General features: G+C 39.4%; 1 protein-coding gene across 15 annotated transcripts in view; it reads left to right on the top strand.

The window, feature by feature from the left end:
* Positions 1-24,986, top strand: part of col25a1 (collagen type XXV alpha 1 chain) — a 130,409-nt gene that overhangs the window by 3,284 nt on the left and 102,139 nt on the right. For 13 of the 15 annotated variants that reach the window (XR_003280627.1, XM_026247063.1, XM_026247064.1 and 10 more), the window contains exon 6: positions 713-757. Coding sequence is in view for 12 of the 15 variants with exons in the window: in XM_026247063.1 (XP_026102848.1) it covers positions 713-757 (45 nt within the window). In the remaining 3 variants the exon portion in view is untranslated. Of the gene's footprint in view, positions 1-712; positions 758-5,527; positions 7,539-24,986 lie in introns of those variants that run through there. The other 2 variants (XM_026247060.1, XM_026247059.1) reach the window with 2 other exon arrangements.

The following is a 24,986-nucleotide window of genomic DNA, read 5'->3' as shown; positions in this document are numbered from 1 at the left end:
ATGATTCAACTCCTCCTATAAAATTGAATTTTACTAATTAAGAAAAACAGACTGAAAGTGTGAAAGACATGCACTCCTAAAAATAAAGGAGCTTAAAAGAACAATTTTGGTTCCACAATGAACCATTCAGTCAATGGCTCTTTGAAGAACAATCTCTTTCTGACCTTTTCATAATCTGTTATTGTCTTCAAATGTTAAAGGCTCTTTATGAAACCATTTAGACAGGGAAAAAAGTTATATGGTTATCATGAAGCACCTTTATTATTAAGAGAGTATGACATCGACAACATTTACAGGATGCATTGAGGAGGACCCCAAACTATACTCAGGGGCCAAGTGATGCTTATGGTCCATGATATTGGTACAGATTTTGTGTAATAAACAACGCATGACTATATTTCAAGTTGGAAAAGACATTTAGCTCCCACTTTAAGTGAACCTTCATTCCCAGGTCATCTACAAAAGGATTAAAATGCTGATAAAGTCAACAAAAGACGAGACATAAACACATCAGTATGATTAAAAAGTTAAAATGTAAAATAAATAATTTAAATAAATAACATAAAACATGTTTATTCTGTGGCACCTAAAAAAATCATTTGGCGCCTAAGTTTTTTTCTTATAGGAGCCAATGGCTCCTAAGTTGATTTTTTTGTTTGGAGCCCTGTGCAGTTAATTTCAGCCTATAAATAAGTGTTTTTGCCTTTCACAGGGTGATCAGGGTGTTCCTGGACTTCCTGGCCTGGATGGTGAAAGGGTAAGAGGACTAAAATGTTCTAATTGTCCAGCTTCTATTGTCTATTTTGTGTGACACATATCATTAAGGATTCAAAGAGTTTATTGCCATGTGCACAATGAGGAAAACAAGTTTCCATGTACAATACAATTATTTATTTGCTGTCCACATTGAATACCAAGACAAATGCAAACTGTGCAAAAAAGAAAAAAAAAACATACACATACACTAAGTAGACATTCAAAAGGCCCTTTTTACAGCCACACGTACTGCGGCGGCAGTATAAAGTGCATTTGTAGCCTTTGACCGCTGAGTGGCGCTTTAACTACAAGTTATCAAACAAGCGCATCAAAGCACATTTTCGCTAATAGACGTCAGTTTTGCCTCACTGACGTGTTAGATTTGAGGGCTTCAGTCAGGGAAAATGAAAGAAAAACACTGTAGTTAAAATATTTAATATCCACAGATGAAAGTTTGGTACTTATGAAGTTATGTGCATTTCTTAGAACGAATTCAAGCAGGATAAATGTCAAGCCTGTGCCTGAACCTGTGATTATATTTTCTCTAATCTACATGGTATTAAACCATATTTAAGATTTGACACATTTAAAATGTGTGCAGTATTATTTATACTATATTAATTATGCGTTATATTATTCAAAAGAAATTGTGGTTAACTTTGCATCGGAGCATTAAAAGTGGTAGCCTATTTTAGGGGGGTTGGCTACATGGATTAATATGCAAAATGTCAATATTTTCATATATTTTGCCTATATTTTAATTTATATTTTCAATATAAATATATTTTTTCCTTTAATAAAACAACATGCATTTTTGTTATTCGTTACCTGTCCTTTAACTTATTGGGGAAAAACATTTGTCTGTAAACTGATTAAGAAATTGTTGCATGTAACCCTCACGATTAAACTCAAGTTCTCTCATTATAATCAACAAAATGTAAAAAAAGATGTAAAAAAGAGCTTCATTAGCTGACAACATAAGTGATTTTAAAGGGAGCATTCTTTATGATTTAAAGCGATTTTAAAATCAATAATTCAAATTACAAAGAAATTTTTTAAAACAAGTTTTAATATAGTTATAAACTTATAACTGAGACAAAATGATAAAAAAAACTGTGATGTTATTACCTTAAAGGTGCTGTAGGGAATATATATTTATTAAACTTGTCATTATCTCCTGACAGTAGAATATGAGACAGATAATATGGCTCCTCCCAGTGGTCCTATTGCCATTTGCAGAAAGTCATGCGCTCCCGGTAAAAAACAACCAATCAGAGCTGCGGTCCGTAACTTTGTTTGCGTTCAAAATGTAGAAAAATGAACATAATAAGCGAGTACACCATGAATCCATTTTCCAAACCGTGTTTTTAGCTTGTCCTGAATCACTACGGTACACCTATAATAAGTGTTTATATTCGGACTATTTAAGATTGCTTCGGGGATACCGCAGCGGAGTAACCCAGTACCTTTGTGATTCTTCATAGACATAAACAGACAGAAGTAGCTCCGGCTACAATGTTCTTCCGCAAGACGCAAGCAGTTCTGTTTATTAACCGCTAGAGCGTCAAAAGTTCTGTACTGCAGCTTTAATGCTGGAAAGACCTTTATTTTATTTTATTATTATTTTTTATTATATATTATTTTGTATTATTATTTATTTTTTGTTAATACTAGCCCATCATCTGTGCAAATGTTGTTTGTGAGGAAAATAACAGTACATTTTTGTCAGTTATTTTATCTAAACAGATCGATTAATTTCTTCAAGATTTCAAAATCAAATAGCCTACTGATAATGTACAGTAGTAGAACTGTAAGATTACATTTGTTTGAATGCATTGCTGAAGCGATTGCGTGTGACTGTGCTTTATCTGTTTAAATCATGCTTTAACCCGAAAATAATCAGTAAAAGAAACAGACAAACTCATATAGCCTTTAACATCCCACTCGACTATTGCAGTCATTATAACCTGATCAAGCCATAGCTAAATATGTTTAACATGTTAAAACCACTCTGGTTGAGCCACTCTGAACTACGGGAGCCTGAGTGGTGCCTCGTCACCCAACCCTACTTGCTTTCATATTATTTAATGAAAAAAAAGCAGCTGCATTTAAATGCAGGTGTGTAAAATATGTGCAAGATTTGCACTGCACGTGTGATGGTAGAGGTGCAGCTTTTATTCTTATTTATTTTATCTTCATTACAAATCTTGTTTGGTTTCATTTTGGAAAATTGCATGAAAAAAATAATTTTCGTTGTAATGCAAAATGCGAATTAATATTCATATGCAAGTATTTGTGCAAAAATTATTAATTTGCATTAATGACAGGGCGCATTAATATTCAACATTCAACAATCTGTGAATGTTGTATTTCTCTGTCGGAGAGAGCCAGCACTGTGAATTTCATCTTGCAGAAAACATTTGTTTATTAATAAATAATTAAAATGTCTCATTTTTCACAATTATTAGGCTACTTCTGCATGTATTTTGTGGCAAACTTAATGCATGTGCTTGAGCACGGAATATATTCCGATTTTTATTATGTTAATTTAATATAAACCTCTGATTAGTTGAATATAACAAATGGACGACTAGAACTAGAAAAATTAATTGGGAACAGACCTTTTTTTTTTGTCTTAACCAAAACAACAGTCCTATATAAACCGGTTCAGCAACTTTGAAAGCCTCATAAGACACTGTCCATATGAAAGAGCAATTCACACCTTTATCTCAACTCCAACAAGCCACACATAACTAACCCAAAAACCTTGTACTTGCACTCTCAGACTTGCATTGTCAGACTTGCACTCTCAGACACTTGTGCTTCCGCTAGCGATGTCACTTGCAGTCTTTATTATTATTTTTTTCTATTTATTGATAACTTTTTGTTTGAACCTTTCAACATTTTACAACAGTAGCCAGGTGGTGAAGAAAAGAAAAAAAGAAACTAAATTGCAATGCCACTTGCAATCGCTACTTGCACTCTCCGCTACCTGTGACGTCACTTGCAATCAACACGTTTGTGCATGTTGCCAATGGAGACAAGATGCTGTGGTTGTGATTAAACGATTAAAACTAAATTAGTAGGCCTACTACTATACACAAAGTCTTTAGTTAAGCGTTTTCCTCCTGTAGAAAAAAACAAACACTTAATATGGCATAATGTATTAGGATACGTTAAGTTCAATTAAAAGACCAAATTCGATATATAGTTATTATGTAATGTACAACAAGGCAAGCAGATGGCTATGAACACAATGCGAACGCTTAATGTGGCCTAATAACAGACTTAAGGGGGTCGCACACCGGACGAGAAGCCATTCAGTGTCTGTCTGCGGCGCCCAGCTACGACTCAGAACGCTGTTCAAATTTCTGCCGCGCCACAGAGAGTCATCTGCATAGTTTTATATTAAAAAACCCAGATGTTATAAACTGAAACTGAAATTAAAATACAGTACACTTGTTTCATGCAAATAAAATATTACAAAGTGTTTGGTTACGTTTTCAGCTGCACAGTTGCCTAGACAACAGATACAACAAAACAATAACAGACTTATTATAATAACACAGATTCTTTTCATTAATTAACGTTCAAAACTCAGCTTTTATCAATTAAACTCATATATTTAAAATAATAATAATAATAGATGAAGTTAAAACTCTCCCATCTTGCTGCGAAATTGAGCTCACACATATAGAATGTGCGCGTCCGGTGTGCGCAATCCGTTTCCATATTCGTGATGTTGTCCATTTGTAGCTTAGGTATTATTTGTGAGGTAAAATAGGCTTTGTTGTACACGCATGTTTCAGTATCGATGAAAAAAAAATCATAATTAACAATATGTGGAGTAAGTGGATCGCTGCAAACGTTGAATGTCTGGTGAAAGACTGCTGTTTCCAGTGAATATGTACACGAGACACCAGCGCTATCAAACAGCTGAAACAGAAAATACTCAATATTTGGGCACACATAAGGCATAATTCAAAAATGCAAAGTGTTAGTAGTTTGAAAAAATCAAGAATGAAAACAGAGTTAATAATAATTATTGCTAAATGCTGGACCGGTCCCTGTTCCCGCCTCACAGCGTGCGGGACTCACGCTCAGTGACGCAGCTTCACTGTCTGCGGTTTGACTTTACTGAATCAGGGTGTACTCACACTAGGCACGGTTGCCATGAACCGGGCCCGAGTACGATTGTCCCCCCTCCCCACTCCCCCTCTGGCCTGCACTCACATATAGGGTTTCAGCATTCGTGCCGGAGCACGCTTATGTCATTATGGTGCGACGGTTTCGGGATAAATAGGAAGAGCGGCGCTCTCTGAACACAATGGAGTGCATCGCTCTGTTTTCTTTGTGGATAATTTTGTGTTGTTTGGTCCACAGCCTGTTGTTAAACAGATGTGTCGCCTTAGTGGCGCGAAAATTTTCACGTAATCGTGCTGCTCGTATGAGGATGTTTGCAAGGTACCAGCCGAAGTGCAGAAGGACTTTGCGGTTTTTAGTTTTTATGCGTTTTGCACCTCTGCCGTAGACCAAAGCGACCCTTTCCCTGCCATGTTGGTTTTGGAGCGTCGCAAAACCGTTACGCAACGCGTCCCTTTCCGTGCTCCGGCAAGGTTAGCGCTCACACTGCATGCGAACCGTGCCCTGGCCCGCCTCTTCCAAGCGGGCCAGGCCGGCTAATCGAGCCGTGCCCGGGCACGATTCGGAGCACTCACACTAGTCAAACGAACCGCGCTTTGGTGGTCAAACGCACTCGGGCACGGTTGAAACTGGCTAGTGTGAGTACACCCTCAGATTGAGGCGAATACAACTTATTGATCATGAGCCCAACATTTAGCAAGCAGGAAAACATTAATTCTACCTGAAGGAAGACACATTTTATTGAGCTAATGCTGTTAAATAGAGAGAGAGAGAGAGAGAGAGAGAGAGAGACTTTTGACTTTTAACATCTCTTTAATTACAATCTATACCAGAAATGTATACACCTTCAACATCTTAATACATAAATAACAAAACCTTATAAAACTCTTTAAAAAATTAAAAAAGCATCTTTTACAGCAATACATCACATCCTCCCTCTTCATTGGGTTTACATAGAACATTTTCAACACCCCATAAATAGAAAAAAGAATCAGTATCATTCACCAGTTCATAATACTTATACTCCATAACCAGCCTACTCTTTACCAGAGCTTTGAACATGTCCAAAGGATCATTTTCACTATAGGACTGCATTTTTCTCTTTCTTGTCAGCCACATTGCCATTTTTGCCATACCAAATAAAACATTTATCAGGACAATTTTTCTTTTATCTGAGGTGCTATATTTTGGACCAAAAATAAAAAAACTATTTGTAAAAATAAAACCAAAATCATTACTCAGGTTATTTAACACACCCATAATTCCTGCTAGCCTGGGACATCCAATAAATATATGAAACACTGTTTCTGGTAGCCCACAAAACAAACACTCTTCTCCTTGCAAAGGATTGAGATTGAGAACTTTATAACGGTTTGTTGCTAAAATCCAATGAGAAATCCTCCATTGCAAATCTCCACTTCTTTTCTCAATTGGTTTCTTATACAACGTCCTCCAACATCCTTTTGGAGAGGCCTCTGATTCAAGTAAATTAGTTCATTTGGTCTCTGGAATATCTCGCAATGCTCTTAAATTTAAGTATTTCACGCATACCAGATAAAATGCCTTCTTTGATATTGTGTCAAAATGACCAATTTCAGGTATTTTAAAAGACAGTAATCTTCCATCAGCCTCCTGCCAATCTCCTACATTTACACCCACCCTGATGCTGGGGAAAACAGTTTCAACCATTTCTGCTTGCACAGGTACAGTAAAACACTCCTGCAATTCAGCTAATAATTTTTCAACAATCCTAACAGAATGAACACCAATCCTCGAGGCCAGTTTTTCCGCAGCAATCCATTTGCCCCCCGACTGAAGCTGCCCGATTTTACATATTCCTGCTTTAACTAAGCTTGAACATACACCTTTAGATTTTAACATCCCACTAGATAAAAGAGGATTAAAAATCAAAGGTTCTTCCAGCACTCACTCATGGGTTACTTCGGACAGCTCTCTTTTAACAATAAATATTTGCCACACATTTAAGACTGATTCATAAAAAGAAGGGAGTCCATTAAAATCTACTTCCTTCAAATTCATTAAGAATAGGTGTCTATCCAGGTTAATCCGCCCAACTCTTCTTAATAAAGCACAAGCTATTTCAGTCCAGTTCTGCGGCTGATTATATAGGAGTCTTTTCACAATCTGCAGTCTGAACGCAGCGACCTTGGACCTTGGACCTGTCCATGAGGCCTTGACCTCCTTCACTTAACTGCAGGTACAGTACTGATTCTCTTAGCCAGTGTTGTCCATTCCAAAAGAAATTTACCAACACTCTCTGAATTGCTTTAATAAAACCATCTGGTGGATTTAAAACAATTAATTTATGCCATAAAATAGAGGCGGCAAGATTATTAATGACCAGTACTCTCCCTCTATATGATAATTGAGGTACAATCCAATGCCATAACCTCTTACAAATTTTAGCATTAACGCCTTCCCAATTTTTCCTTTGGTATTCTTCTGAACCTAAAAAGATGCATAAAAACTTGAATCCATTTTTTTCCCACCTTACATTTCCAGGGATAACAGGTTTTACATTGATATGACCACATTCCTCTTTTTCAGTGCACCAAAAAGCTTCGGGTTTTGCTCCAGTTCAGTTTAGCAGAAGACGCTCTCTCATATAAAGAGATGCTGTAAGTAACAACATCAATATCTCTTTGATCTTTCACGATCACAGTTATGTCGTCTGCATATGCTGTTAACTTAAACGCATTGCAGCTACCATCTACCTTTAGACCAGACATTTCTTTTCTCAACATGCATAGGAGTGGTTCCGCTGCTAATGCGTATAACTGACCGGATAGTGGGCATCCTTGTCTTATGCCTTTAAGCAAACTTATTGGTTTACTTAAACCACCACCTATTTTTAGAATACAAGAGGCATTCATATATAAGAGTTTGATCCATGACATAAAAACTTCTCCAAACCCAAAAGCAGTCATTGTATCATACAGAAAACCATGATCCACTCGATCGAATGCTTTTTCCTGGTCTAGGAACAGTAAACCAACATTCACTTCATGTAGTTTAGTGTAATCTAAAATGTCCCTGATCATAAAAATGTTATCATATATGGATCTTTCTGGTATGCAGTAGGATTGATCTTGATGTATTATGTCTTCTAATACAGTTTTCAGCCTATTTGCCAACACTTTAGCTATTAGCTTATAGTCCGTTGTAAGAATTGACACAGGCCTCCAGTTTTTAAGATCACTCAAGTCCCCCTTTTTGGGTAATAATGTTAATACTGGCCGTTGGCAACTTGTGGGAAGGCGTTTTTCTTTAAAACACTCTTGGATCACCTCATACAAATCTTTTCCGATGTAGTTCCACATAGCTTTAAAAAAGTCCACTGATAGTCCATTGATTCCAGGAGCTCTTCCCGCCTTCATCTGTTTAACGGCATCAGTCAACTCCTCAAATAATACAGAACTGTCCAAACTCTCCCTCTGTGTTTTAGTGAGAGAAGGCAACTGCTGCAGAATCTGTGAGACACATTCAGGATCCGTTTCTTCCTTTCTATACAAGTTTGAGTAAAAGTCCACCGCAATCTTTCTCATTTCTCTTGCCTCAAAAGTCTTTTGTCCATCGGGTTTTGTCAGACAATACATTTCATTTTGTTGTTTTGACACCTTTTCTAAATAAAAATATATGCAGTGGGAGCATCGATCTCATGAACAGACATAAATCGTGATCTTTTAAGGGCACCTTTTGCCCGCACTTGCAACAAATCTTCTAGATCGCGTTTCTTTTCACCCAACATGCCAGCTGAACATGCATTAGATTCCTGAATCATTCCGGATGTAATGTATAAAATCTCTTGTTCTATTTCAGAAATGTTCTGTTTTATTTTCCTTGTTGAAAAACAAGAATACTGCTGACAAAATATTTTTATTTGTGTCTTTCCTATTTCCCACCATTGTATCAAATTATCAAAATCCTTTTTTTAGAAACCCATTCCTTCCAAAACATTTCAAATTTCTCAATGAACTCTTTTTCTTTCGACAATGCATTATTCAATTTCCAATATGGACTTTTAAATTTAGCTTGATTCAAAACAATATTCACTGTGATAAAATTGTGATCTGATAGACAACATGGAACAATATCACACCCCATTATTCTTTTTTTTTTCTGCACCCTTGACATAAAACCTGTCCAGTCTGGCTACACTTATCCTTCCCTGCGAAACTTTGGTCCATGTAAAGTGCTTCACCTCTTTATTCCTGTCTCTCCATACATCTACCAAATCATTCTGAACTATAGACGGTTTCAACGGCAACAACATAAACAAACGTTACTGCGAATGAGCGCATTTGTGGACCTAACTTAACTTCCGGTAGACTTCCAAATAGAATCAATAACAACAGCCAAGTCCCTCTAGAGTAGATATTTTTTGATAAACAAAATGTTTGCTGCGTGGATCAGGCGGACTTAATGAAAATGCAATTCATTATTTGCCAACAGTAGATGTTTTAAAGCATAGACATAAAGCGCGAGAAATAGAGGTTTCCCCAGTAACAGCTGTAAACAAAGCAGAGCTGGTATGCTCATACGCTGCTATCAGGCATATAACATGCAAGTCTTCCTTCAGAAATACAGCGATATAAAAACACCTGTGCCTCGCTTTGATATTTAAACATATAAATGTAAGGAATTATTATTATTAAACGTGCAGTACTTAACATTACTCAATGAAGCCTTTTTGAAAGAAAAAAACAGTTTTAAAATTGTGGTGAGTCTCCAAAAATAAATAAATGTATGGGAAACACATCCCACAGCACAACCACCTGAGCCCAACTTCAGTCTACTCATCACCTTGCCTTTAATTGCGTTTGTAGAAGGCACTGCAGCCAGACCGATATAAACAACACAGACCGGAAGTTAACTTAGGTCCAGGCACGTGCGCCCGATGAAACTGTCTATAAAACTTTTTAAAACAGCAGCTGATACAGGATGTGGTTCTTCATTATTCCTATCTAAAAGAAAGTTAAGAGAACAATTCCAATCCCCACCAATGATTAACATACCATCTAAAGTGTAGCTTTTTAAAAACTCTCCTAATTTTCTAAACATGATTATTTTATCTGCCCCTTTATTTGGAGCATACATATTTATAAAAACAAATATCTTTTGCATTCACCATCAAAATACGTCCTCTCTCTATTTCTGTTTCTGATAAAATGTTAACATTAAGATGAGTTGCAAATAAAATAGCTACACCTGCACTAACATTTGTGCCATGGCTTGAACAGAACTGTTCTTCCCACCACAAATTTAACTCGGATTCATTTTTTATATCACTGTGGGTTTCTTGTAAAAATATTACTTCTGAGTCTTTAAGCCTAAGAAACTCAGAGACTAAAACTCTTTTTCCTCCATCCCTTAACCCATTAACGTTCAATGATCCTAATCTAAGAATCTGCATGGCAGGGAAGATGGAAAAAATCAAATGACAGAAAAGAAAAACAACAATTGGGTTATATCCCACACCCATGTGCTTTATTTTTTCCATTTTGACAATTTTGCGTTTTCTTTCTGAGTTTTGCGTACGTTTGTTAGAAACTTTTTCAGTCGAAATCGTTTCTGTTTTGAAATGACCTCGTAGCCCGTCGATTTATGTGCTTTCACCACGGATTTTATAAACTTATTAACATCTGCGAAATATTTTGCAACATCAACTTTTTTCCCTTTAGTTAAATCCAGAAAAGCATTTAATTCTTCGACAGAGTACACCTCCTCCACCGCTTGACTACAATCAATCTCCGAGAAAACCGAACAATTGTCACTATCCTCCAAGTCTTCATCACTGTTTTCACTCTCCATAACCACATTATTCTGTAGCACGCTAACACTCGCAGCCTCTTCAACATACACACATTCCTTCTCCTTAGCAACATCCACTACATCCCCCAAAACAATCGTGCCTACAGCCTTATCACCAGCTCGTGTAACAGAGGCCAGCGAGCAGTGCTGTGCAGGTAAACCTCACTCCCCGATCTCAAGAGACGCACTAGCGACAGACGCTAGTGGCTGCAGCCATTTAGCCTCCTTGTTAGTGCGTCCGCCTCCCATGCCGGAAGACCCGGGTTTGAGCCCCGCTTGGAGCGAGTGCGAGGAGCGTCAGAGAGAACCCGGGTGAGAGGGGTTACATTGGTGCCGTGACCCGTACGGGAGTGAGGTTTAGGGGGGTGAGTGTAACAGAGGCCAGCGAGCAGTGGTGTGCAGGTAAACCTCACTCCCCGATCTCAAGAGATGCACTAGCGACAGACGCTAGTGGCTGTAGCCATTTAGCCTCCTTGTTAGTGCGTCCGCCTCCCATGCCGGAAGATCCGGGTTCAAGCCCCGCTCGGAGCGAGTGCGAGGAGCGTCAGAGAGGACCCGGGTGAGAGGGGTTACACTCACATAGATGAAATAAACTCACTCACCTCCGACTTTGAGCTTGGATCTAAAGCACTCTTCTCGGGTGGAGAACCAGGCTGAGGGATAACGCTGGGTTTCTCTGCCGATACCGTAGCCTCCGAATCGTTCTCGTTAACCGCGTTTATCTTTTGTTTTTTCACAGCAATCATTACATCCTTTGCGACTATGGGACTTTTTTCTTTATCTTGACTTCGCTTTTTTCACTTTGCACTGTTTGCTTATCTATTTCGTTCTTTTCATTTTCTGATTGTATCTTATGCGGGCACGTGAACTTTTTATATCCTAAATCCCTGCATTCGTAACACCTCAAGCTATCCGTTGTTGCAAAAATCATATAGGAACTGTCCCCATGTTGAATACGAAACGAGATGTCCAGTTCCTTAGATTGCGCGTTCAACAACATGAAAACTTGTCTTCGAAAAGACAGCACATGTTTTAAAGCTGCGTTCTTGCACCCGAGCGGCAACATTTTAATGGATCCAGCAGACTTTCCAAAGCGACTCAGTTCTTTCATAATTTGCTCGTTGGAAATGAATGGCGGAGCATTTGAAATAGTAACCCTGGTAGCAGGTGCGCGCAAAGGCGTTACTTGCAACAGTGAATCGGCAACAACAATTCCCCTTTCAACAAGGCTGTTTACGAATTTTTCATCTTTTAAAAACACCACTACTGCCTTGTTCATTCTGGATGCTGATGCTATATTTTCGTGCCCCACAATCTCGCCCATTGCTAACAGTACATCTTCTACGGTAAAACCTTGATCCGAGAACACTTTGCACCCATTTTTGATTGATAACCCCGGCGTTATCTCGCCTAGGAGAGACGCCATGGCCCTAATCAAATCAATAAATTACCCCACTTTTTTGTAGTTTTTCCCCCTTTTTCAAAACCATAAAATAAAAAAGTGATAAACCAAAAAAAAAAAAAACACATAAAAATAAGTTTTAACTTGAAAACAACTTCAAACCGTGCCGCTCTCACCCCCCACACCACACTTCCGCTCCCAGAGAGAGAGAGAGAGAGAACCAGTCTAGGGCTATTAAACTTAGAGCTCATTATATTGAAGTACAAATCCAAACACCAGAAACGTTATGCATTTTATGAATAATGAAATTTTATGAAAAGTATGCACTTTATTTATTCACATGCAGTATGGTTGTTGGTATTTAGCAGTTAAAACCTATTTTAAAACTTGAATTTAAATACTATTAAACTAACTTTAAATTCTAAAGGAGGTTATAAGTAAAAAAGGATAAAATGTCACAGGGCATGTTAAATAGTCTAAATGAACTTGTGTTAATAATATAATTAGGACTAACAATATAATTCGATTTTTTTTTTTAATGAACAATTCCTGTATGAAATGGGACAGCAACCTTTATATCAAACATTTTTAAATCGTCCACAGCTGAGCATCGCGGGAGGCTGATCAAGTAATTTTCAGATTCAATGAAAAAAAAAAAAACCCTGGGGTGCGTTTCCCAAAAGCATCGTTAGCCAACTATAGTCGCAAGTTCCGTCGTTACCAAGGTAGTTCAACGATTCTGTGTTTCCCGAAACCATAGTTCAAACCACTGATCTATATAGACCCCTTTTGCGCGGACGTCAGAGGTACGTCACGGCGCTAGCTGGAGGCAAAACAAACGGAAAACTGGAGGCGGCTAATACAAACCAACACAGGGTCGGCTACTCAAGGAGCTTAAAATGTTGTCTTGTTGTGTTGTTGGTTGCCAGAATCGACGGAGAACATTTTATATACATTGTTGTGATTAATTGTGACCGGAATTTAAGAACATGGTAAGAAAGAATAAATACAGAAAGTTTATAATTAATTTGCAGTCTTCAGAATTTTTATTTCTAGAAACTAATTACATCTTAATAATAATTTTACTGTAATGTCACTCTTTATTTAATCTAAGGATTTATACGCCTGTGGGATATTCTGTGCACAGTTGGGTGGTTGGAACTCAGCTGGCCTATTTCTCCGGTTAGAAAGAACTGCAGCTACTCCAGAGTGAACATTTCAAGTCTGGATGTTTATTTGTGTGAATATGCACAAAATGTGGTTTCTGTCATAAAACAAATGAAGATGATAAATATACATGTTATAATATGAAATGAGAAATGACAGATGCAAAGATAAAACAATGTATGATATAGGAACTCTACATAGAGCTAACTGTCTGATGAAATAGTAAACAAAATAAACAAGAGCTTATTTTCACATATGAACACTAAATGCAGCTTTATTAGCAGACCGGGACTGCTGCTGCTTACAGGTGTCAAATTACACTGTGTGTGCGCGCGCTGTTCTAGCCCTCCGCTGTGCTCATTGTAATAATTATTAAAATGCTGGTCAGAGACTAAATAAATATTTACATCGACACATATGACAAGCGATGCTTTTATACAAATAAATAAGCATCTTTGATTGCAAATAAACAAATAAATTTGTCATATACGTGAGGATTACAGCTATGGTACTTATATCGATGCAATTATTTTCCTGAGGTAAAATAAACTGAATTACGCTATAACACACTCTGAAACACATCTACTATGATAATAAATATTATTACTTACGGAGTTATAAACGCACAGCAATACCACACAAAGGAAAAACAGACTTTAAAGGAATAAAGCCAGGGAAACTCCGTATCAAACTATTATGCTGGACAGTAGCGTCTAACTGAAAACTTTTGCGCATGCACCAGACAAGTCTGGACAAGTTCGACTCGCGCATGCGTAAGGCAGGGAATTTTGTACAGCCTCCCCACAAATTTACACAGGAAATTTGTACACAGGAAATTTTGTGTAAATTTGGAATTACAAATTTACACAGGAAATTTGTAATTCCACAAAATGTCCAGCTTAGCGACTGGTGCTACAAGCTAATCTTCAGGCATTTCTGGTAGCACAATCAGTTTGGCCACAGGGCGGATGTATGTGTTGCCTTTAATGTCCACTTCAGCAGCTCTGATTGCACCATCATCGCTTGGTAGGACTCTGGTTATCTTTCCAACAGGCCATTGGGCTCTGGGAAGTTGGGAATCTGCAATTAATACAACCTGATCGACTGCTAGGTTTGATGTTATGTTCTGCCACTTCTGTCGAAGTTGAAGACTTGGTAGGTAGTTTCTGAGGAACTGGGTCTAGAAGTGATCGGCGATCACTTGGCTGTGTCTATAGCAACGCCGTCCAAGCAGATTACTGGGTCCATACACAGCCTGAGGTAGGGAAGCATCTCGCCGCCCCATAAGCAGCAAATTGGGGGTAATCGGGTCTGGATCCGCTATATCAGACGATACATACCCCAGGGGCTTTAAATTTAAGATACCCTCCACCTCGATCAACACTGTACTCAGGACTTCCTCTGAGAAGTTATGATCTTTTAGAACAACTTGGAGGGAAGCCTTGACAGATTTAATTTCCCTCTCCCATACTCCTCCAAAGTGAGGCGCGTGCGGTGGGTTGAATATGAAGGACATTTTTTGGTTGGCTAGCTGCTCTCGGAGGGATGGTTCCATTTCCACAAAAGCTTCAGAGAGCTCACGCTCTCCCCCTCTGAAGTTGGTTCCTCTGTCCCAGATAAGTTCAAACTGCTTTCCTCTTCTCGCTATGAAGCGTCTGAGGGCTAATAAAAAGGAATCTGCATCCATGCTGCATAACAAGTCGAGATGTACACACCTTGTAGTGAGACATTTAAATATTATGCCCCATCTCTTTTCCTGCCGTCTGCCAATTTTGATCATGTAGGGACCAAAACAGTCCATCCCTGTCGACCAGAATGGAGGCTGATTAATCCTCAGACGAGAAACTGGTATGTCTGCCATTTTAGGTATAACAGGCTTGCCACGCCATTCCCTGCATTCAGCACATTGTCTCTGGTGCTTTTTGACCATCTGACGGCCTCTGAGAACCCAATAGGTTCGTCTTAACTCAGCGAAGACTCTTTCAGGACCTGCATGCATCAGGCGGTTATCAAAATCTTGGATTAACAGTTTGGTTATGGGGTGTTCTGGTGCCAGCACAATAGGGTGAAGTGCATCCTCTGGTAGTGTTGCAGCTTTGCGTAATCTACCACCAACTCTAATCAGGCCCAGATCAGGGTCTAATGCTGGAGCAAAGGAACTTAGTTGACTGTTTGAATGCACAGGTTTGTTGGCTTGAAGGGCATGCACTTCATCAGGAAAGCTTTCAGTCTGTAAACGTTTGAGTACAGCCATTTCAGTCTCTATGCGTTCTGTGGCAGACATAGGGGGTGCTGCAGCACCATGCAGAGACTCATATGAGGTCATGATAAGGTCGTCCCATGATTTGCAGTCATCTACATTAGGTAAAGAGGTATGACTGATTAAGACATAACCGCAGAATGTGGATTTGCGGAGTTCATCCAAGTCTTCCACTGGCACTGAGGGGTGGATAGGCCAGTGGTCTGGAGACTGATGCAAAAATTCTGGACCTTGGTTCCATCGGCAGGTGTGGGACAGATCTGTGAGGGTCTTAACCCGGGTTATATCGTCTGCAGGGTTGTTGTCTGAATCTACATAGTTCCAGTTTTCACATCCAACGAGGTCTTGAATCTCTGCAATTCGTGTGCCTACGAAAACTTTGTAGGTGCATGACTCAGACTTTATCCAGTGTAACACGGTGGTTGAGTCTGACCACATGACTGTCTGTCTAATGTTGAGAGTAAGTTCGGAGTTCAGTGTTTTGGCAAGCTGAGCCCCAGACAATGCTGCACAGAGTTAAGGCGTGGCACAGAGAGTTGCTTCTTAGGTGCCACGCGTGACCTCACCATGATAAACACAACTTGGATAGAGACATCCGTTTCTGCCCGTAAATATGCCACAGAGCCATATGCTTTCTCTGAAGCATCACAGAAGACATGTATATCGAGAGTTGAGGAGGTGTTGTTGCATGCTATTGTGTAACACCTAGGTATTGTTATTCTTTGTAGGTTTGGAAGCTCTTCTTCCCATGCCTGCCATTCTGAAAGGAGATCAGCTGGTAGAGGTTCATCCCAGCTTTCAACCCTCTTCCATAATGTCTGAACCAGAATTTTGGCCCTTGTAGTAAAGGGGATGATGAATCCGAGTAGATCATACTGGCTTGCCAGGATGGGATAAACAGTTCTCATTGAGGTTTCACCATTTGTAGAGACAGGTCTGTGTTTGTAACTGAAAGTGTCTTGTGAACAGTGCCACATCAATCCAAGTGCTGACTCTTGCGGATCAGTTATATTAGCTGACAACCACAGTTCACAGCCCTCTGATTTTGCCTCGGAGGGTAAGTGAGCAATCACATCAGGAACATTGCTAGCCCACTGCCTTATGTCAAACCCACCAGTATTCAACAATGTTCTCATTTTGTCAATGAGATTTTTAGCCTGATGCTGACACTGAAGTGACTGTAAGCAGTTGTCCACATAGAAAGACTGCTGGATAGACTCAACTACCTCTTCATTGTCCTCATTGTTGTCTCTGACATGCCTCTGGAGAGCATATGTGGCACAGCATGGACTACATGTGGTCCCAAATGGTAATACTCTCCATTCATAGATGTCAGGGGTGCGCTCTCTTTCCATGTCCCTCCAAAGAAAGCGGAGCAGTGGCTGATCTTCAGGTAGCAGTCTGATCTGGTGAAACATGGCTCGTATGTCTCCACTTATGGCAACAGAATACTGTCTGAATCTAAGCAGGACTCCCAGCAGTGGTGGACCAAGGGTGGGACCAGGCAGTAGATTGTCATTTAGGTTTGTCTGCAGATGGCTGAAAGAGCAATTAAACACCACACTGTCTTTGCCATTGTGGTGCACAATGTGGTGAGGAACAAACCATGATTCAGTGGAACTGGCTGCTTCTGCACTGGTTATTCGGACTGCATAGCCAGCCTCTTCAAGTTTGTGTATCTCCTTGTTATACACATTTGCCAGGTTAGTGTCCTTAATCAAGCGGCGTTCTGTGGCTCTTAAAAGAGCCATGACAGCATTTGGTGATGCCTGAAATTTGGGTGCATCCACTTTTCGCAGCAGTGGAGTAGCGTAGCGACTCACACCATCAACTGTTACTTGTACCGTTTTCTGTTCCAACATGGCAAGTGCAGCTTTATCTTGTTTAGAACGGACTACTTCTTTTCGTTTCTTGATGGCAGTATGTCAAGCTGCCACAATCGCTCCACATGTTGATGTAACTCTTGTGTAGGTGAAAGGAATGTGGTGTGAAGGCATGAGCTTATGTTTGAGGGTTGTTGGAAAAAGGTTGTTGGTCCTTGCACTGTCCACCCAAGCTGCGTGTGTACTGCTATAGGGCTACCAAGCGGACCCATACGAATTGGGCAGTTTGGTGTAATCAGCTGCGGATAATCTGATCCTATGAGCAGCAGAGGCTGTACTTTGGTGAAGCTTTGTAAAGGAATGTCCCTGAGGTGTCCATATCTTCTCTTCAGCGTGTCTACTGGACAAGACTGCTCAGCAAGATTAAGATCTGCAGCTGTGAAAGCTTTATGAATCTGGTGTTTTACATTCAGGTGTGACAGAGCTGATACCTCAAAGGAGACGGTGGTACCTCTCAGGTGAACAAGGTCGTGTCTTATTGTTCTAAGAGCCAGCACTTCCTCAGGTCCTTTAAATGCAGATGTTTGGCTGCTGCAGGTAGTATGATTGTTTTTTCAGTCCCATCGTCCAACACTGCATGAGTGTCCAGAAAACTTTTGCCGCTGCGAAGTCTCACTGGAACTACTTTCAGCATGACTCTGCCTGAGTGACTGGTTTGATCCAAGTAAACTTGAGAATTGGTTGTGCTCACCGTTAGTATGCTCTGATTCTCCACAGCAACTGCAACTTCATGTAAAACAGGCAAGTGGAGTCCCCCACATGTAGAACACGCTCTCTTAAGAGTACAGCTGTCTGGTTTGTGACCTCGTCCACACCTCCAGCATTTATTGTGGTCCTTTACCCAGCTTCCCCTTTGAGTGTGGTTCAACCTGCAAAAAGCTGCACAAGCATTGAGGTAATGTTCATGGTTGTTGCAGAAGGGACAAAAGGGCTTAAAGCGATCCTGCTTTTTAGCTGTAGCTGCCATTTTAGATCCTGTGGATGAGCTAGAGGGCAAATTAATGGCTTGAGGTTGTTCACTGCCTGTGAGAATTGTGGCTGACTTGGCTTTAGAGTGAGGAAGGAATTTCTGTTCTCGCCGAAAGGCTTCTGGTTGCACTGGCCCTGTTACCCGCCGAGATATCTGAATGGCCTGGGACTTCCTTTCCAGCCACTCAGAAAATTCTGACAATGTATAAGTTCTAGAACTGCCACTCACGATGATGTGCTGGTTGAGACAGTATTCTATGAAGGAGTCTCTGTAACTGACAGGAAGTTTGGTCAGTAAAGTGTCAACGTGGGAACCACACTGCAGCTCGTATCTAGATGGCCCTTCCATAGTGTTCAACATGCCCACCAGTGTGTTAACAGCTGCTGCAAAGTCCTCAAATCCCTGTGCATCACCTGGTCGAATAGCTGGAGCATTAAGGATTGCTCTAAGCTCGCTCTGAATTAATTGTCTTGGTTGACCGTATCTCTGTTCAAGAGCCTGCATGGCACTGGTGTAAGGATATGGGCTGTTGACATACCTCTTAGCTACCTGGTAAGCAGCAGGCAGATGTAGGTGATCCAAAAGCACTTGATATTTATAGTCCTCTGTTAAATGTCTGTGTGGGCCAAGGACGCTGTCCAACCCTTTCTTGAGCATCAGGAAATCACTTTCTTTCCCTGAGGAAAATACTGCCAGCCTTGGTTTTGGTATGCCATAGGAAGAAGCAATGACCATCTCCATCAGTCCAGGCGTCACATTGTTTGTAGGATAATAATGTTGTGATAGTGGTCCAGGCCAAGGAGGAGGAGGTGGTGGTTGAAAAGGGTGATGCAGATGCATTGTTGGTTGAATTGGCACAGGCTGAACTGGAGCTGGCACTGTCTGCTGGTACTGTAGCGGCAGTGAGACTGGAACAGATTGTGCAGCAACTGACTGATGTTGGGGCTGCACATGAGAAGGCGTAGGCTGTATCAGGCTTGGCTGATGCTGTATCTGAGGATGGGCAGGCTGAGCAGCTGTAGGAGGCCATGAGTCTGCCCGTCGGAGTTCAGAAAGCACCCTTTGAGGTTTTGGCCCTGGCAGAGAAGCTACACGAGCTATATTACTTGGCTGCATGCTTGATTGTGGGCGCTGCTGCATAGGGGGCTCATGATAGAGTGTTTCCTCATAGTGTGGAGATGATGCTACAGTCATGGAAGGCTGTAATCCCATGTTCCTGAGTTCAGCCTGAGGAATGCTCTTATAATGTGCATAAACAGAAGATCTAGAAGCGAAGGATGCTTGTCAAGCACTGTCCATTCTGATCTGAAGCTCTCTCATCTCAATGCTTAAATCTCTCCACCGTGCCTCCAAGTGGTGCAGGTTTCCACCTTCAAAGTCTCTGTCCAAGGGAGGAGGAGTAATATAGCCCTTGTAAGGGTCCTGGCTTACATTAGGTATTCCTTGAGTGCCATCTGCTGGTGATGGATGAGCATGCATCAGATGTGGATAATCAAGCACATAATCCTCCAAGTAGGTGGGTACCCGCCGGGTACGACTTGGACGAGGATCTGGTACTTGTTCTCCCTCATAGTAATCTCTGGATGTAGCCATAGCGCAGCTGATGTACCGATCCGGCTCGAAGGACCAATTTGTGGGATATTCTGTGCACAGTTGGGTGGTTGGAACTCAGCTGGCCTATTTCTCCGGTTAGAAAGAACTGCAGCTACTCCAGAGTGAACATTTCAAGTCTGAATGTTTATTTGTGTGAATATGCACAAAATGTGGTTTCTGTCATAAAACAAATGAAGATGATAAATATACATGTTATAATATGAAATGAGAAATGACAGATGCAAAGATAAAACAATGTATGATATAGGAACTCTACATAGAGCTAACTGTCTGATGAAATAGTAAACAAAATAAACAAGAGCTTATTTTCACATATGAACACTAAATGCAGCTTTATTAGCAGACCGGGACTGCTGCTGCTTACAGGTGTCAAATTACACTGTGTGTGCGCGCACTGTTCTAGCCCTCCGCTGTGCTCATTGTAATAATTATTAAAATACTGGTCAGAGACTAAATAAATATTTACATCGACACATATGACAAGCAATGCTTTTATACAAATAAATAAGCATCTTTGATTGCAATTAAACAAATAAATTTGTCATATATGTGAGGATTACAGCTATGGTACTTATATCGATGCAATTATTTTTCCTGAGGTAAAATAAACTGAATTACGCTATAACACACTCTGAAACACATCTACTATGATAATAAATATTATTACTTACGGAGTTATAAACGCACAGCAATACCACACAAAGGAAAAACAGACTTTAAAGGAATAAAGCCAGGGAAACTCCGTATCAAACTATTATGCTGGACAGTAGCGTCTAACTGAAAACTTTTGCGCATGCACCAGACAAGTCTGGACAAGTTCGACTCGCGCATGCGTAAGGCAGGGAATTTTGTACAACGCCCTCATTTTCTCTTTACTATACACACTCGGTTTCTCTATCAGGTAAGTGTAGATGTCAGGCCACTCAATCGGAGGTAATCCTGTCAGATCGTCCATCCAATGAGTGATTGTGTACGGGTTGACCAATCTGGTTCCGTCCGTTAAAGTTAACTTTTTCAAATAATTATCGCGGTCCCGGACAGTGAGTGACCTTAAATATTCAGATAAAGCAGATATATTCAGATTTTTTCCAGCCATTGTTAAAAAAACAAGCTAAGAAAACTTGGTAGCTACCGTTTGTTCAAGTTTTTGAGGGGAATCTTTCTGCCTCCAGCTAAGCCCCGCCCACACAAATACGTCACATTGTTTACCAACTGTAAAAGGGTCTATATATAACTGGATTGTTCATCGCGTTCTAAACATAGACAGTAAAGAAAGTTCTAAACTGCCAACAGGCAGTGAAGCCACCGGAAGTGTTCGATCCGCCATCTTACTAATCCCTACCAGCAGAGAGCACCTTTGAGTTACATTCAAACCGCTGTCCTAAAATAACTCGATTAGAAGCTGATCAGTCAAACGGGACTCATTTTTATGTTATGTGTAATAAAGTAATGTTTACTTCAGATGTTATCTGCAGTGTTTACGGTCTTTTGGGAAAGGATAAGCGATATATTTAAATCGTGTTGGTGGGTGTGTCTGCTGCGCACTGACGACACAGGTAACTGATCAAACACAAAAATGGCTTATTTCTTTATGAACAAAGTTATTCAGGAATTATTAAACGAACGTATTAGTATCAGAAATGGATTTTAATATATTAAAATGAATTATAAAATTATGTTTCTCTATAATGAAATATATATATATATATATATATATATATATATACTATCTGGGAAATAAAGCTTTTAAATCTGTACTGTATATAGTCAGTTATTTATCTGAATAAATTCAGATTTCAGAACGAACACTTTGTAGTTTGTTATAGCCTATGTGTTGAGGTCGTGTCCATCTGATGTTTATCATGTTCATTGATTGCGCCGCACCTGGGCTGTGTTCTATTCAGAGTTATCGACACTGTGCCCTATTCTTTCAGAAGATTTCACCATCCACTTTGAGTGATTTAAAAGACTTAAAGTTGTGGTTTAAGTTTATCACATAAATCGCCTTTTTATTATTATTACAAATTCAGTTTGAAACTATATAACAGCGTGGCCCTCGCAATTATTCTCCCTTCGAAGTGCCCTCTGGAAGCATTAATCTTGCCGATTAGAACGCAGCCATTGTTTCGTTTGTGCGAAGAAATGGTAAATTGGTCAAGTGAGTTATCTTTGTTTAATTTTAATTTAAAAACGTTCCAAAATACATATGTCTCATATAACAATATTGGTAAAACAGTGTTATAGAGGTTTTCACTTATATAAAATGTTAACACTCAAATTACAGTATTTTTATAGTAAATTAATTTTTAATTTTAAATGAATGTACCTAAATAAAGTAACAAAAAATGTATAAATAAGTGAGGGATTTTGTTGTTTTACTGAATAAGAATATAGAATACTCTCTACAAATGTGTTAGTGTGTGAATACATATATATATAGAGAGAGAGAGAGAGAGAGAATTTTTTTGAATTTTGACAAAACATTTATTTTACAATTCTTATACATTACAACACAATTCCAATATAAATATAACCACAACAATACACATCACATTAGTGATACTTATTGTAGCATACAAGAAAAAATTAACAGATCATCTACAACAGAGCAAACTGCATCATTATAACACCACTGATTTGAAAAAAACGTCAAGTCCTTCATCATCTTATAAAATTTAAAATCAATCCACACTCTTGATTTTATCCAGTTTTTTTTTAAAATAGACACAACTTCACATCCTTCTGATCCTTCAATTTTTTTCTTCCTGCTTAAATATATTGCCATTTTTGCTTCCCCTAAAATGAAGTTTAAAAGTTGACATTTTATTCTTTTTTTTTGCTACATATCGGTAACCAAGAATAAAACTCTGAACAGTAAAACCTTCATTTAAACTGTTAAACAACAATTTAAGAAAATCAAAAAAATAACCCAACCTTGAACACTCCATAAAACAATGAAAGATTGTCTCCTTTTTTTTACAAAAAGGACACCCATTAGACACATTAGGATTAATAACACTTATAAAAGCATTGACAGCAACTGCCCCATGTAAAATCCTCCATTGAAGATCCCCCACTCCTTTTCCCAAAGGAGGTTTATACAACACTCTTCCATACCGGTTTTATACTCTGATCCAAGCCAAATTTGTCTCTCCAAACAGTGTCTACTCTTCCATTTAACACTTTCTTATTTAAAACTTTAACACAGTTTCGATACAATTTCTTATGGTCAGCCTCGTGAATACTTGAATCTTCCAAGTTCTCCAACATACCCCCATTAGCTCCTTTAAGATCAGGAGAAAAGAAAACTTCAGGAAAAGGATCTTTATTGTTTGGAGAAATTTTCCCTTCCCCATACCTCACAAGTAGAAATTTTTTTCCATCGTAAGTCTCTGTTTTAAAACTTTCAAAAATTTTCTTGCCAATCTTTCCGATTTTAATTTTAGACCAGATGCTACCCCTTGCGAGTTATTTAAGTCAGTCCCTCCCTCAGCTATCAGATCACACAACTTCACCTTTTTTGAGGTACACATTACATTTTCAAACCCAAATGCAATTTCATTGGATACATCCAACCTGGCTCCAAACACAGTCGGTTCTTCTAATAACCAAAACAGAGAAGACCCAGAAACCACTCTTCTCTTTTCAAAAAAGCTCCACACTCTAAAAATCCCCTTATAAAAAGGTGTCAGTCCATTCAGTGGAATTCTGTTAGAATCCATTAAAAACAAACTAAAGTCCAATCCCAGACCTCCAGCTTGTCTTAAAATAGATACAGCAACATTTCTCCAAACCAGATCCTCTGGGCCTGTTAAAAGTCTTTGAATGAACTGTAAACGAAAGGTTGCTCCTCTGCTGACCAGGTGTATCAGTCCTTGTCCCCCTTCCTCTCTAGGAAGATAGAGTACACTCTGCGGTATCCAGTGAAGTTTAGTCCAGAGAAAATCCACTATTACCGTCTGCAGTTTTGCGAGAAGTCTATTTGGCGGCTCAATACAAGCCAAACGATGCCAGAACGTCGAAGCCACCAGATTATTAATAATTGTCACACGTCCTCTAAAAGACATTTTTGGCCACAACCATCTCCATTTTTCCAGACGTCCTTTTGTTTTTTTCCAAAACCCCTTCCCAGTTTTTTTGCCACATTGAATCATCTCCAAAATAAACACCCAAATATTTAAAACCACTTTTCTTCCACTCAAGACCAGCTGGTAGTTTAGGAAGACATCTACCTTCCCATTTTCCTCCTACAATGGCTTCACTCTTACACCAGTTTACTTTAGCTGAAGACAGTTGACCAAACTCATTTAAAATTACCTGTAAAGTGTTTACTTCTTCTTGATTTTTTATCATAACCACAATATCGTCAGCATAAGCTGATAACTTAATCTTACATTCAGATTGCGGTATACTCCACCCATCAATGTTTGCCCTAATCCTTAACAGCAGAGGTTCAATGGCTAAAGCATACAACATGCCAGAAAGTGCACACCCTTGTCTAATACCTCTTGTAATTTTAAAAGGAACACTCAACCCTCCATTAATTTTGAGTATACTCTCAATGTTTGCATACAACACCCCAATCATTTTAATAAAACCTGGGCTGAAACCAAACTCACTCAGAGTCTTCCAGAGGTACTTATGCTCAACCCGGTCAAAAGCTTTTTCTTGGTCTAAGGAAATAAGGCCAAAATCTAAACCCAATGATCCAGAGACGTCCAAAATATCTCAAATTAAATGAATGTTATCAAAGATCGATCTATTGGGAACACAGTATGTCTGGTCTATATGTATGACCCCACCAATCACTTCTCTCAACCTAAACACTAAGGCTTTAGATAAGATTTTTATATCAGAGCATAAGAGTGACACAGGTCGCCAGTTCTTTATGTTTCTGAGGTCTCCTTTTTTCGGTAAAAGGGTGATCACTGCTCTCAGGCAGCTTGTCGGCAGCGACCC

This window comes from Carassius auratus, unplaced genomic scaffold, assembly GCF_003368295.1.
Source record: "Carassius auratus strain Wakin unplaced genomic scaffold, ASM336829v1 scaf_tig00014207, whole genome shotgun sequence".
In the NCBI taxonomy this organism is placed as follows: Eukaryota; Metazoa; Chordata; class Actinopteri; order Cypriniformes; family Cyprinidae; genus Carassius; species Carassius auratus.
Note: the sequence above shows the minus strand (reverse complement) of the source record. Positions and strands in the feature narration are given on the sequence as shown.